General features: G+C 45.1%; 1 protein-coding gene across 2 annotated transcripts in view; it reads right to left on the bottom strand.

Annotated features, from left to right (window-relative positions):
• The window catches only part of LOC101071901 (rho GTPase-activating protein 26), a 47,649-nt gene extending 35,024 nt beyond the window's left edge, over positions 1-12,625 (bottom strand). Inside the window, exon 1 of one of the 2 annotated variants that reach the window (XM_003970760.3) lies at positions 11,931-12,625. In XM_003970760.3, coding sequence (XP_003970809.1) covers positions 11,931-12,084 — 154 coding nt within the window. In that variant the 5' untranslated portion in view covers positions 12,085-12,625. The remainder of the gene's footprint in view (positions 1-11,930) is intronic. The other variant, XM_029848781.1, reaches the window with a different exon arrangement.
• Between the last annotated feature and the right edge of the window lie 1,160 nt (positions 12,626-13,785).

The following is a 13,785-nucleotide window of genomic DNA, read 5'->3' as shown; positions in this document are numbered from 1 at the left end:
AAGATCTTCCATGAACTATTCTTTAAAAGCCATCCAGATACTTTTGTCAAACCAATCAAATCAAGGAGGAAAACAGCCCTGATGGCAGACATATACACAGTTCTTATGTCCACTGTGTCAATCTTACAGCACATTACATGGTTAATAGCTAGATTTTGGGTGCCAGCTCCACAGTGTACCAACCCATCTTGTGTCTCACATGAACCCTTAGATAAAATGCTGTGTGGGTTCCAGGCCTCTGACTGAATGCCAGCCTTCTTTGCTGAGCTGTCAGGACAGCAATGGTGCCGAGATATTTATAATTGTTATGTGTTTAAGAGTGCTATCATTTAAAAAAAAACTACAAAGGAGTCAGGAACATTTGTTTAATTAATCTCTGATTAGCTGTTTTGAATCTTGGAATTGATTTACTTTGGAAAATAGTTTTGAAACCCTAAAGATAATTTCATTGAACCTGACTGTTTTAACCATTTTGTTGTCTTGTCGCATTAATGTGCAGATTGTTAGGAGTTCCTGAATGTTTCCCTCTCTCCCTCCCTGTCTGTGTCTCACCTGCGTTTCCCTTGTCTGTTTATTTCCAGGCTGGGCTGAGCGGCTTCCAGATTCTCCCTCGTTGTGCCACTGGCACATCCCCGCGGATTCCCAGCATTCACATCTGCAACCCGAAACTGTTCCATGGGGACCTGAACAAATGTCAGGGGTTTCTCCAGTGCCAGTTAGTGTTTCAACAGAAGGCACATTTTTTTCACAAACAATTTCCCCAAAGTGTCTAATCTAGTGGGCCTGTTACGAGGCAAGGCGCTGGCATGGGCGGAGGCTGTCAGTTCCCACAGCCGCCTGGAAACCATGTCCTAAGTCGAGTTGGAGGGAAGCTTGAAGGCGGTCTTCAACCACCTAGACCACTTCGGGGACGCGATCACCCGCTTCCTGTCCCTCTGCCAGGGAAACCGCGCCGTAGAGGACTTCTCGGTGGAGTTCTGGACCTTGGTGGCAGACTCTGGTGGCAGACTTGGTGGCAGAAGCCACCGCTTCGGGGAGTCTTCCTGCAAAGGCTGAGCGAACGCCTGCAGGACTAAATCCTGCTCCGGCAGCAATCCCAGGACCTGCACTCCCTCGTCTCATGGCCATTTCTTTGGACAATCACCTGAGGGCGAGACGCCAGATGCGAGATTCCCCCACTCCAAACCATCCTGCCTTTCCATCTGCGGCCCCAGTTCTTTCCCTTGCCCACCTGGGGCCTTCCAGCCTGGTCCAGGTTGGCTACACTGTGCCCTCAGGCATGCTGATTGATGCAGAGCAGCCAATGCAGCTTGGGTGTACCAGGCTAATACCAGAGGAGCGCCACCACAGGATCGGTGGGGGTGCTCGTATTGCGGCCAACCTGGTCAAGTCATTTCGGGTTGTCCGGTTCGGCCAAAAGGGCAGGCCTGTCAGTAGCTGTGGGGGTACTGATGGGCCAGAAGTCAAGTGTGGACAAACCCTCGCCCTTGGATCAACTGTTGCCCCTGTGTGTTGGAGGTCGAGTTCTCCCTCTCCAGGCCCTGGTCGATTCTGGAGCCCAGGACAGTCTGCTAGATCAGGAATTGGCGATGCAGGCGGGCTGTGTGCTGGAAATCCTGCAATCGCCATTCACCGCCACGGCCTTGGATGGCAGGATCATCGCCTGGGTCACCCACAAGACGTTTCCTGTCACGCTCGTTACTTCGGAGAACCACTCGGCACCGATCTTCTTGGTGATGCCGGCTTCCTGATGTTCCTGAGTTACCCCAGTTGCGCCGCCACAACCCCCAAATGGACTGGATACAGGGTAAGGTGGTGAGTTGGAGCTCACACTGTCACTCTCTGACTCACTGACTCCCGGAGGGCATTCAGCCGCTCCATGCTCCCCACCAACACCCCCAGACCTCTCAGGGGTGCCCGAGCAATACCACGACCTCTGTGAGGTGTTTAGCAAGGAGAAGGCACTCTCTCTTAGCTGAGTGCTACATGCTCATTTGTAAAACATATAGCATCTTAATGTTGTCTGGTTCCTTTTTACCTTATGTTTATATATTTATATATATAAACATAGAAATTCAAGGAAATTTGCAAAAGGAAGTGCCAAACAAAAACAGGAAGATGACATATGAGTTCTGGCCAGTTCAATGCTTGCCTCATATTCTGTGTTTCGGATTTTCAAATAAATGCTGAATTGATTGCTTCACACATCTCAGCTTTTACTGGAGGACAAGACTGGAATGTGTCATAGGAGGTCAACAGATTTAAAGTACACATGATAAAAATGAATGTTTTCAAAAATAAATTTCAACAGTGGGAGAACCGGTCTTTTCATTGTCATACAAATGTTTGCTTAATGGGGATTTGGGTTTGAAGGCAGGGTCAAAGGCTTGGGCTCTTTGCCATGCTCCTCATTCAGGATATGTATTTTTGTCATTGTATTTACAGGTTTTTATTTGATGATTAATTATAATTAGGTTTTTATATGAGGTTATGTTTTTTAAAATAGAGCTTGCTCCTCTGTGTTATATTTAAAACAATACTTTATAGTAATTTTAAATGAGAAAGGAAACATCAACATGTAGTATCAATATTATTCCTGTTCAATTAATAAATCAATCTTTATTTATATAGCGTCTGTTACAATTAAAAATGTCTCCAGGTGCTTTGCAGAATCCCAATCTTAAACCCACAAAGTGAGGAGGAAGCAACACATGGTTACTTGTGTTGATGGTGATGGCTTAAAGTGCATCTGCAGCAGAAAATAATTTTATTGTATTGATGCTTAAAGTCATCCACCTTCTAAAGCAGAAGAAATGGCTTTAGTCTGGCTCTGAACATCTCCCTCCAGCCAGCTAATTCTCCCTCCTTCTGTCCTTTCTTTCTAGAGGCAGGACATATATGCATTCAAATCAAAATTATCTGAGCATTCCACCAGTACCCACCGCCAACATACATGCTACCCAGAGCACTGAAACCTCAACCTTCATCCAGACAGACCTCACACAGTAGGTGTATCTGCAGGTTATAATCTCCCTTTCCTCATCCTTGTGCCTCTCATCTTCCCTCAATAATCCCTCCTTCTCTGCCTCGTGTGTGTGGTCAGCATATTATCAGGTTAGCAGGACAATTCTATTAATTTGAGAGCTTACTGAGAGCTCACACAAATTTTCCTCCAAGGGCCAAAGTGTGTCAGATTTTAGCTCTCAGTGTTGGTGCTATTACCCTCTTTGCCTCCCTGTCCCTTTTATCCCGCTTTACAGTCAACCTAATTCTCCCTTTCTTTGTCACACTGGATAAGAACAGCCTGGGGGATGCACAGCCAGGCCGGCTGCTGCTCAGAGGTCTGTCTGTTTGAATCAGTGTGACACAGACAAACAGCCAGATGAGAAAAACAGGACAGAAAAAACAACCATCATAAATAAACTACCAAATGTAAGGCCATGAAATTATTATATAATTTCCCTTCGAGCTGTTGCATGTCACTCTTTTCTGCCCGGGCAAGTGCTCCGTCTCAAAAACATCTACCTCGATGGTATTCACAAAACAAATACAGACAAGCCTCGCCATGGAGAGCCACATATATCATGTCAAGCAAATATTTTCCAGCCAACTTCCAGAACAAGAATGTCCTAAATGAAGAGCTGGACAGCACCAGGGCCTGATAGGATTCACGCCTATTGGCTTAAGAAGCTGTCTGCACTGCATGAACGCCTGACAGCACAGATGAACCAGCTGTTAACATCGGGGAACCACCCAGAGTGGCTAACCCAGGGCCGGACAGTCGTCATAAGGAAGGACCCCCCAAAGATTACAATACCATCCAACTACTGACCCATAACCTGCCTCAGCACCACAATAAAGCTCCTATCAGGCATCATAGCAGCTAAGATCATTAGGCACATGGATCAATACATGAGCAGAGCACAGAAAGGCATTGGCAACAACACCAGAAGTGCCCAGCACTAGCTTCTGGTCGACAAGGCAATCGCCCATGACTGTAGGACACGGCACACTAACCTGTGCACTGCCTGGATTGATTACAATAAAGCCTATGACTCAATTCCACACACATGGATACTGAAGAGCCTTAAGCTGTATAACATCAACAGGGCACTAAGAGAGTTCATCCAGAACACAATGAAGCTGTGGAACTCTGGATGCCATCTTAAAGCCAATTGCGTGGGTTAACATCAGATGCGGCATATATCAAGGAGATGCCCTGTCCGTCCTGCTGTTCTGCAGAGGCCTAAACCCCCTCAACCAGATCATCACTAAGAATCGCTATGGGTACCAGTTCCGAAGTGGAACCATCATCAGCCACCTCCTCTACATGGATGACATCAAGCTGTAGGCCAAGAATGAGCATGACATTGACTCCCTGATTCACTTCACTAGGATCTACAGCAAAGACATCGGGATGGCATTCGGACTAGATAAATGTGGGCAGATGACATCTAGAAGAAGAGAGGTGATCGCAAATGATGGGGTTGAACTACATGAAGGGAACATAACACATCTGCAATTCAGTTACAAATACCTGGGAATCCCACAGGCAAATGGTAACCATGAGGAGGCAGCTAGGAGGTCAGCCACAGCCAAATAACTACAGAGGTTAAGGCAGGCCATGAAAAGTCAGCTGAATGTAAGAATAAACTCCTGGCCGTTAACATCTACGCCCTGCCAGTAACCAGATACCCTGCTGACATAATATCCTGGCCACTGGATACATCCCATCCCAACACACCTGTTGAAGGATGTTTTACCATTGATAGGCAGTTCTATCATGGACCAGATCAATGGTTCTTTAGTGTCAGGTTATGTACCCCGGTCCTACAAGGTGGCAGTGATTAAGCCGTTGCTTAAAAAACCATCACCGGATCCTGACGTATTAGCAAATTATAGGCCAATATCCAACCTTCCTTTTATCTCTAAAGTTCTTGAGAAGGTGGTGGTGACTCAGTTACTGGAGCACCTGCAGAGGAACAGCCTGTTTGAGATGTTTCAGTCAGGCTTTAGAGCTCATCACAGCACAGAAACAGCACTTCTTAAAGTTACTAATGATCTTCTCATAGCTTCAGATCATGGACTGGTCTCTGTGGTGGTTCTGCTGGGTCTCAGTGCTGTTTTTGATACAGTTGATCACAGCATCCTGTTACATAGACTGGAACATGTGATTGGGATTAAAGGGACAGCACTAGACTGGTTTAGATCATATTTATCTGATAGATACCCGTTTGCTCATGTCCATGGTGTTCCCTCCTCATACAGTAGGGTTAGCCATGGAGTTCCTCAAGGTTCTGTACTTGGACCAATCCTCTTCGCCTTGTACATGCTTCCCTTAGGGAACATTATTCGGCAGCATGGGATCAATTTTCATTGTTATGCTGATGACAGTCAGCTTTATTTATCCATGAAACCAGAGGAAACATAGAAGTTAGTGAAGCTCTAGACCTGTCTTAAAGACATAAAGTCCTGGATGTCTTCAAATTTCCTCCTCCTTAACCCAGGAAAAACTGAGGTCATGGTGTTTGGTCCTGAACCTCTCAGGGATAGATTAGATCATATGATCACTCTAGATGGTATCTCATTAACATCTAGTCTCTCTGTGAGGAATCTAGGAGTAATTTTTGATCAAAATCTCTCCTTCAACTCACACATTAAATTAGTCTCTAGAAGTGCCTTTTTTCACCTGAGGAACATCACAAAGATTAGGAAGCTACTGACGCGCTATGATGCTGAAAAGTTAATTCATGCTTTTGTTACTTCCAGGCTGGACTATTGTAATTCTTTATTATCAGGGTGTCCAAACAACTCTTTAAGAAGCCTCCAGTTAACTCCAGTTACAGTAACTCCTGTAATGGTGTCTCTTTATTGGCTGCCCGTTAAATTTAGAATAATTTTTAAAACCCTTCTTTTGACCTACAAGGTCCTCAGAGGCCTAGCTCCATCCTACCTGGAGGAGCTAGTGATACCTTATCAGCCCAATAGACCGCTCCGCTCTCAGAATGCTAGTCTACTTGTGGTTCCCAGAGTTTCTAGGAGTAGAATGGGGGGCTGAGCATTTAGCTACCAGGCCCCCCTGCTATGGAACCAGCTCCCTGTCCTCCATCGCTACTTTTAAGATCAGACTTAAAACCTACCTCTTTGAAAGAGCTTATTGTTGCTAATTCTGTAGTTCCAGTTACTATCATAGACAAATTATCATACTTAGGGGGTCGTCTAAACGTTAGGTCACATCTTAGCTATGCTGTTATAGGCCAAGGCTGCCGGGGTCCGGAAACATGATCACCTGACAGGCCTCTGTCACCCCACTGGGTCATGGTTTCGTTTCGTTTCGTTTCCTCTCCTCTCCTCCTCATCCCTTCCTCTTCCCCCTCCTTCTCCTCTCCTCTCTCTTTACCCAGCCGGCCATCAGCAGGAGGGTCCCCCTACATGAGCCTGGTCCTGCTCAAGGTTTCTTCCTGTTAAAGGGGAATTTTTCTTTGCCACTGTTGCTTGTCTGGGGTTAGGCCCTGGGATTCTGGAAAGCGCCTTGAAACAATTTTGATTGTCTAAGACGCTATATAAATAAAGATTGATTTGATTTGATACAAGCCACTGACATCAAGACTAGGAAGCTCCTCCCTATGCACGGAGGGTTTTACCCTAAGTCCAGTGTCCTGAGGCTGTACAAGAAGCGAAAGTAAGGGGGTCGAGGACTAGTAAGTGTCCGAACTACTGTCCAGGAGGAAACAACAAGCCTCAAAGAGTACATCAAGAAGATGGCCCCCACTGACCCACTGCTGAGTGAATGCCTCAGGCAACAAAAGCCCACCAAGGAGGAGGAACCTGAGGGGCTCTCATGGAGGAAGGAGGCACCGCCCAGGAGGGCGAGGAAGATCTCTCTCTCTCTCTCTCGGTGCCTTCTTCCTTCAGACTCGGGTCCTCTACCAGAGGCCAGGGAGTCTGAGGGTTCTGCGCAGGATCTTAGCTGTTCCTAGGACTGCGCTCTTCTGGACAGAGATCTCTGGTGTGGTTCCTGGTATCTATTGGAGCCATCTACTGCCCCTCTACTGTGTTACTGCCCCTAGTGTCCAATCACTACTGGGACCACTGTTGCCTTCATGCCCCACATTCTCTCCATCTCCTCCTTCAGCCCTGGGTACTTCTGCAGCTTCTCGTGTTCCTTCTTCCTTATGTTGCTATCACTCGGGATTGCTACATCTATCACCACCACTGTCTTCTGGTGTTTATCCACCACCACTATGTCAGGCTGGTTGGCCACCACCATCTTGTCAGTCTGGATCTGGAAGTCCCACAGGATCTTGGCCTGCTCGTTCTCCACCACTTTCGGGGGTGTCTCCCACCTGGTCCCTGGGACCTCCAGCCCATACTCAGTGCAGATGTTCCTGTACACTATGCCAGCCACCTGGTTATGCCGTTCCATGTATGCCTTGCCTGCCAGCATCTTGCAACCTGCTGTGATGTGCTGGACTGTCTCAGGGGCATCTCCACACAGTCTGCACCTGGGGTCTTGTCTGGTATGGCAGACCCTGGCCTCTATTGCTCTGGTGCTCAGGGCCTGTTAGTGCCTCTGTGCTGTCTTTCAGCCCGGCCTTTGTCAGCCACTGGTATGTTTTCTCAATATCAGCCACTTCCTCAATTTGTCGGTGGTACATTCCATGCATGGGCTTGTCCTTCCATGATAGCCCCCTCAGGTTCCTCCTCCTTGGTGGGCTTTTGTTGCCTGAGGCATTCACTCAGCAGTGGGTCAGTGGGGGCCATCGTCTTGATGTATTCTTGGAGGCTTGTTGTTTCCTCCTGGACAGTAGTTCCGACACTTACTAGTCCTCGGCCCCCTTCCTTTCGCTTTGTGTACAGCCTCAGGACACTGGACTTAGGGTGAAACCCTCCGTGCATGGTGAGGAGCTTCCTTGTCTTGATGTCAGTGGCTTGTATCTCTTCCAGTGGCCAGGGTATTATGCCAGCAGGGTATCTGATTACTGGCAGGGCGTAGGTGTTTATGGCCTGGATCTTGTGCTCACCATTCAGCTGACTTTTCAGGACCTGTCTTAACCTCTGCAGGTATTTGGCTGTGGCTGACCTCCTAGCTGCCTCCTCTTGGTTACCATTTGCCTGTGGGATCCCCAGGTATTTGTAACTGTCCTGCACATCTGTGATGTTCCCTTCAGGTAGTTCAACCCCGTCAGTTGCGATCACCTTTCCCCTTCTAGATATCATCCGCCCACATTTGTCTAGCCCGAATGACATCCCGATGTCTTTGCTGTAGATCCTAGGAGGTGAATCAGGGAGTCAATGTCATGCTCATTCTTGGCATACAGCTTGATGTCATCCATGTAGAGGAGGTGGCTGATGATGGTTCCACTTTGAAACTGGTACCCATAGCCACTCTTGGTGATGATCTGGCTGAGGGGGTTTAGGCCTATGCAGAACAGCAGGGGGGGCAGAGCATCTCCTTGATATATGCCACATCTGATGCTCACCTGCGCAATTGGCTTTGAGTCATAGGCTTTCTTGTAATCAATCCAGGCAGTGCACAAGTTGGTGTGCCGCATCCTACAGTCCTGGGCGATTGCCCTGTCAACCAGTAGCTGGTGCTTGGCACCTCTGTTGTTGTTCCCTATGCCTTTCTGTGCTCTGCTTATGTATTGATCCATGTGCCTGCTGATCTTAGCCGCTATGATGCCTGATAGGAGCTTCCATGTGGTGCTGAGGCAGGTTATGGGCCGGTAGTTGGACGGTATTGTGCCCTTCTGGGGTACAATAGGCGTGGATCTTATCAGGACCTGGTGCCGTCAAGCTCTTCATTTTGGACACTCTTGTTTGGATGTCTGCTAAGGTGATGACTACTGGGTCTTGTTCTGGGAGTTGGCTGTGTTCAGTCTGTAGGTCTTGCAGCCATCGGGCAATAGTGTTACGCGTTACCTCTTTCTCCCAGATAATTTAGTCAGTCATTGATTTCACGAAACCAATATATTTCAATATCAAAGACGAGGCTGTACGGCACAATTTGTGCCTTCACTCTAAATTGCATGTATGGTTTATAATTTGATGCTATCTGGCATCAGCCCATGGTCAGAGTGTTCTGTACATGCTAGCTGGGTGTCTTCGATTGTGGTTTCCAAAAAGCACTCTTAAAAGGACAAAGATGAACACACATTCTGTCAGCTTTTCAGCAGGCTTGATTAAACTAGGTCTGCAGGTTTCTCTCCGTTTTCAATAATCAAATGCATCTGTTCCACTGCAGCTTTCTCAGAACTAGATTACCATAACTTAAATGGTAAATGTCTGACTGAAGGTCACAGCCATTAGAAAATATACCTTTTAATGTGTGTCATGATCATTAGCATCAATAACTGTCATTATCTATCATCAATATCTATCAATTGGGGCTATTATAAATATTATATAACACATGGACACACCATTTCACAAGTTAATTTCTGCCTGGTTTTGATTCTTTATCAAAATGAGAGATAACTAATGGCAGATGGGCAAATATTCCAAGCATGGAGAATTTGAATACAAAAACTTAACAACCTTTGTGATTCTAAAAAGGTTTTCAAGCATTGTCTCTTCACTCACCTTGATATAAATTGAAAAGACTTCGGGCCTTCGAGCAAATGAGTTCAAAGAAATACATTTTAAGCTTAACAAGGATCGAAGAAGTGTTTATAAGTGGAGCAAAACCCAAATTTAGAACTCAGTTAGGTCAGAATCTGCCTGTCCTTCAAATAAACATGAAAGTTAAATATTATTTGTAATAACTATCCATAACTGCCTTACATACACACTGCAGTTGTGATTGTAATTGTTAAACCTAGGGGTCATGACAAAACCAAGAGTCTTTCCGGCCTGCGTGGAAGTGAGAACAGAGCCCAATTTTCACATCTGCAGAACCTTTAAAGTAAACACTCATGCATGGCATCCAAACCCAGCAAACAGAAAGCATTCTCTACAGAGCTAAAATTCTCCTCTACAACCTGTTCTCACTTTTGCACCAACATTAAATCTAATGTCTCTTATAAGAAAGTAAAGGTAAATTTGCATTTAGATCAGAGTGTTTTTCTTAATATTCACATATCCCATGAGTGCAACTGTTCACGCTACCCCAGCTAAAATGTTTCTGCTAATTTGACACCTGCTGCATGTCTGGACAGATAGACAGCTGTTCTGTGAGGTTTATTTTCTGCAGAGCCACAGCTTTTCTCTACTGTAGGCCCCTACAACTTTGGAAATTTGACTGACAGCTGAATGCACCCTGTGGGCTAGGAACATTCTTAGAAATAGTAAAAGTCTGCTTTGTTACTGCTGGGTGATGTTTCACATAAGACAAGCTCAAAATAAACAATCTGCATCAGAAACCACTAGCTTTTAAGTGAATGTGGCTTGAGTTTAGAAGCAGAGCGTTCTTGTCATGAAATGTTGCCTTTATGGCCGAACAGTAGACCTCAGATAGCTATGGTGAAAGAGCAGAGAGACCTTTTGTGAAAAATTCAGACATCATTGAGTTTAGTCATAGTTTAAGATTATACAAAGCAAATTTCTGCTTTTAAAAAGGCAGCAAAACACACTGCTGAAACAAGAAGCTCCACTGCAAAAACATTATTTTATTCCATCTTCAATAGAGACAAAATCATCGTATTCTTGAAACTTTGGAAGGGCTCACAGTTCTAACAGTTCTACAAAACACACTTACAATTTGCTCTTTGATCAAGCAGGCAGATATGTCATCATTGAATAAGCAAGACAAGCTAAAGATGCAGAAGGTGTCATTTCTTCAAACTCAAGAGGCAGTTGTGCTAAAACCACTCACATGCAGACTGAGCCACAATCATTGGTCACTTATTTGGATTTTATTTTTAAAACCAACCAATAAGCAAACACAGCTTTGCCCTTCATTGTTCTGATTTCAATTCCTCTGTCCACTCGCTTTTCTACCTAATCACATTTCTAAAACAGTCACCTGTCTGAAACTAGTGTGCGAGCTGTCTGGAGAGGGAACAAAAATCAGGCTTTCGCCCTGAGTTGTTGCACGAGAGAAGCTCCTTCATGCATGCATCGCTGGTAGGGGCAGAAATAAGTCCCAAATAAAGTGACACATGGTGGCTCATCATTTTCTGTGTCTGGTCTAACATGGATTTGATCATGAAAAGGAAACAAATACAGATGTAAAAGCTCTAAGAAGATTTTGGGTCTCCTTCTCCATCAGCAATTACTGGGTTTAAATCCTCCCTGGACCACAAGAAAAGCTAGGGGAGGCAGAGTTACAATGAAAGATGCAGCAAAAACCAGTTACAGAGCAGCAGTATTCAAGAGAGACAATCAGGTTTGCTTTCTAGATCTCACCAACAGGCAAAAACAGAATTGTCTTTACATTCATGCATCAGCTAAAAAAAATTGTGGTGACAGAGCCGGAATGTTCCTACAGGGGTAGAATATTCAGGTGACATGGGAGGCTGGTCTGGTCCTGGACTTTTCAGGATGTGCCCATTGGGACAAGAGTGTTGCCAATAGTAGTTCAGAGTCCCCTTTTTGGTTTCTGTCTTTTATATCTAAGAGTTCAGTTGCATAAAGATTTTAATGTCTTATTTCTTTAAGATTGATAGCAGTGTATGAATGTAGAATTTTAACACCTGGCCCATCTCTTATCCTGACTGGCTCATTAAAATGTCACCTAAACACACCAACATCTGGCCTCACCACCCACATGTGTAACCATGTTTCTGTTCAAAACTGCAGTGTAACATAAACCTCTCTTCTTGACTCTTATTAACAATCAAGACTTCGTGCCTTATCAGGAGGACCCAGACAAACAGAGGCAAGTGCACAATTCTGATTAGTCTTCCATAGGATACAGACATGAAGGCCTGCTGGCGAAAGCACAGCGATCTTAAATATTATAAACATAGTATGAGGGTTCTACTTACATTTTAAAGCCTGGATCAACGCCTTTCCGTCTTTAATGAGCTCCTTGATGAACTTGTTGGTCTTTTCCAGTTCCACTTCATGGGATTTGAGCCTGTCCCTGAACTGGGGGCTGTCCAGGTAGCAGTCGCTGAACTCCAGCGCAGGTAACCCCATTTTCGTTCACACCTCCAGAACCACCCACACCAGCATCAGCTGCTGCACAAACACACTCCAAAGGAGAGAGGGGGGAATCGAATGCAGCTGCGATGGAAGTCCGAGGTTTTTCTAGTGCTGCTGGTGGTTCCGCCACTTATGGCCGTTCCGCTGCCTCGGATTGATGCAAAATCCAATTATGACATGTAAACACTGGGCCGGGGAAGAGAATTTGCATGTACAACCTTTGATTTTTCTTCTTTTACGATTAAAACTCTTTCGCTGACACAAGCCCTCCACGGTCCAATAGGGCCCGATCACCCTAAATCGTCACAAAAATTGTCAAGCGAGTTAAGTGCTGTGGGCGGGATTAAAAGAAATCACTTCCTCGGGCGAACATGAGCTACGCTCCTCTCAGCTAAGGCATCGTGAACCGGGATAGCGGCGAGCAAGGAGGGAGGCTGTTAAAAAGAAAACTGGCCCAGTGAATGTCGCGTCTCCACCAACAGACCCACTCTGAGCGTAGCGTCGCACACTAAACAACCTAACCCAGCATGGCTAATCCTTTGAGTGACGGCTCCTCTTGTCCAATCAGATAACAGGAATCGAATATGGCGGAGTAAGGGGTGGGCCACTCTTTGTCAACCGTTGCAAAACACAAGAGGACTCACATATATGTGTCAAAATCTATTATTTGTTCAGGTCGATAACGTGATTTTAAGTGAGCGATCATTGTGTTCAATTCTATAGACCCTGTATTTTATCTACAGTAATAACAGTAAATATTTTGATTGCACTAAAACCGGTATATTTCCCTCACATTGTGCGAGAACAGTGGATTAATCACTTCTTTAAAAAATTTCTACGGTTTTCATATAATTGTAATATATTTTATATCTCAAAAAGTGTCACATTTGTTTAACCCTATTGGATGTCCGTTTACTGAATGTAAAGTACAAAGTAGTTTAATATTTGAGCTGCTATTTAAGTTTTGGGAATTAATGTTTCATCATCCATATCATAAACGAGCTTTGCCTCTACTGGAGCGATGGGAGGAGAACTGACGTCATTTTAGACAGAGTGGGTAGATTCTGGGGAAATTCTCTCAAATTTGAATTAAATCCTCACATTAATCTCTCCTGACATCTAGTGGGAGATGTGTGTATTGCACTATTTTACATTTTCTGTTGTCGATATGATCTTGACTCATCTGGAAAAAAAAAACTCATCTGACTCATCTGAAAGTAATATATATATATATATATATATATATATATATATATATATATATACTTAGAACGTACCATACCATCCTCTACCGCTTATCCGGGGTCGGGTCGCGGGGGCAGCAGCCTAAGCAGAGGCCCAGACTTCCCTCTCCCCAGCTACTTCTTCCAGCTCGTTCGGGGGGATCCCCAGGCGTCCCCAGACCAGTCGAGAGACATAGTCTCCAACGTGTCCTGGGTCTTCCCGGGGGCCTCCTACCAGAGGGACATGCCCTGAACACCTCACCAGGGAGGCGTCCAGGAGGCATCCTAACTAGATGCCCAAGCCACCTCATCTGGCTCCTCTCAACGTGGAGGAGCTCCTCTGCTTAGAACGTTATAAATTAATTTACTTGCAAAAGCTTAAATGTTAATAACTTAAATGTTATTCTTATATATCTTTAGTCCCATTTTAATGTATTATTTGTGTGTCAGCAAAAAAATGCTTGTTGCTAAG

Source organism: Takifugu rubripes, chromosome 15 (genome assembly GCF_901000725.2).
Source record: "Takifugu rubripes chromosome 15, fTakRub1.2, whole genome shotgun sequence".
Classification (NCBI taxonomy): Eukaryota; Metazoa; Chordata; class Actinopteri; order Tetraodontiformes; family Tetraodontidae; genus Takifugu; species Takifugu rubripes.
The sequence above is the reverse complement of the archived record's forward strand: the minus strand, read 5'-3'. Positions and strand labels throughout refer to the sequence as shown.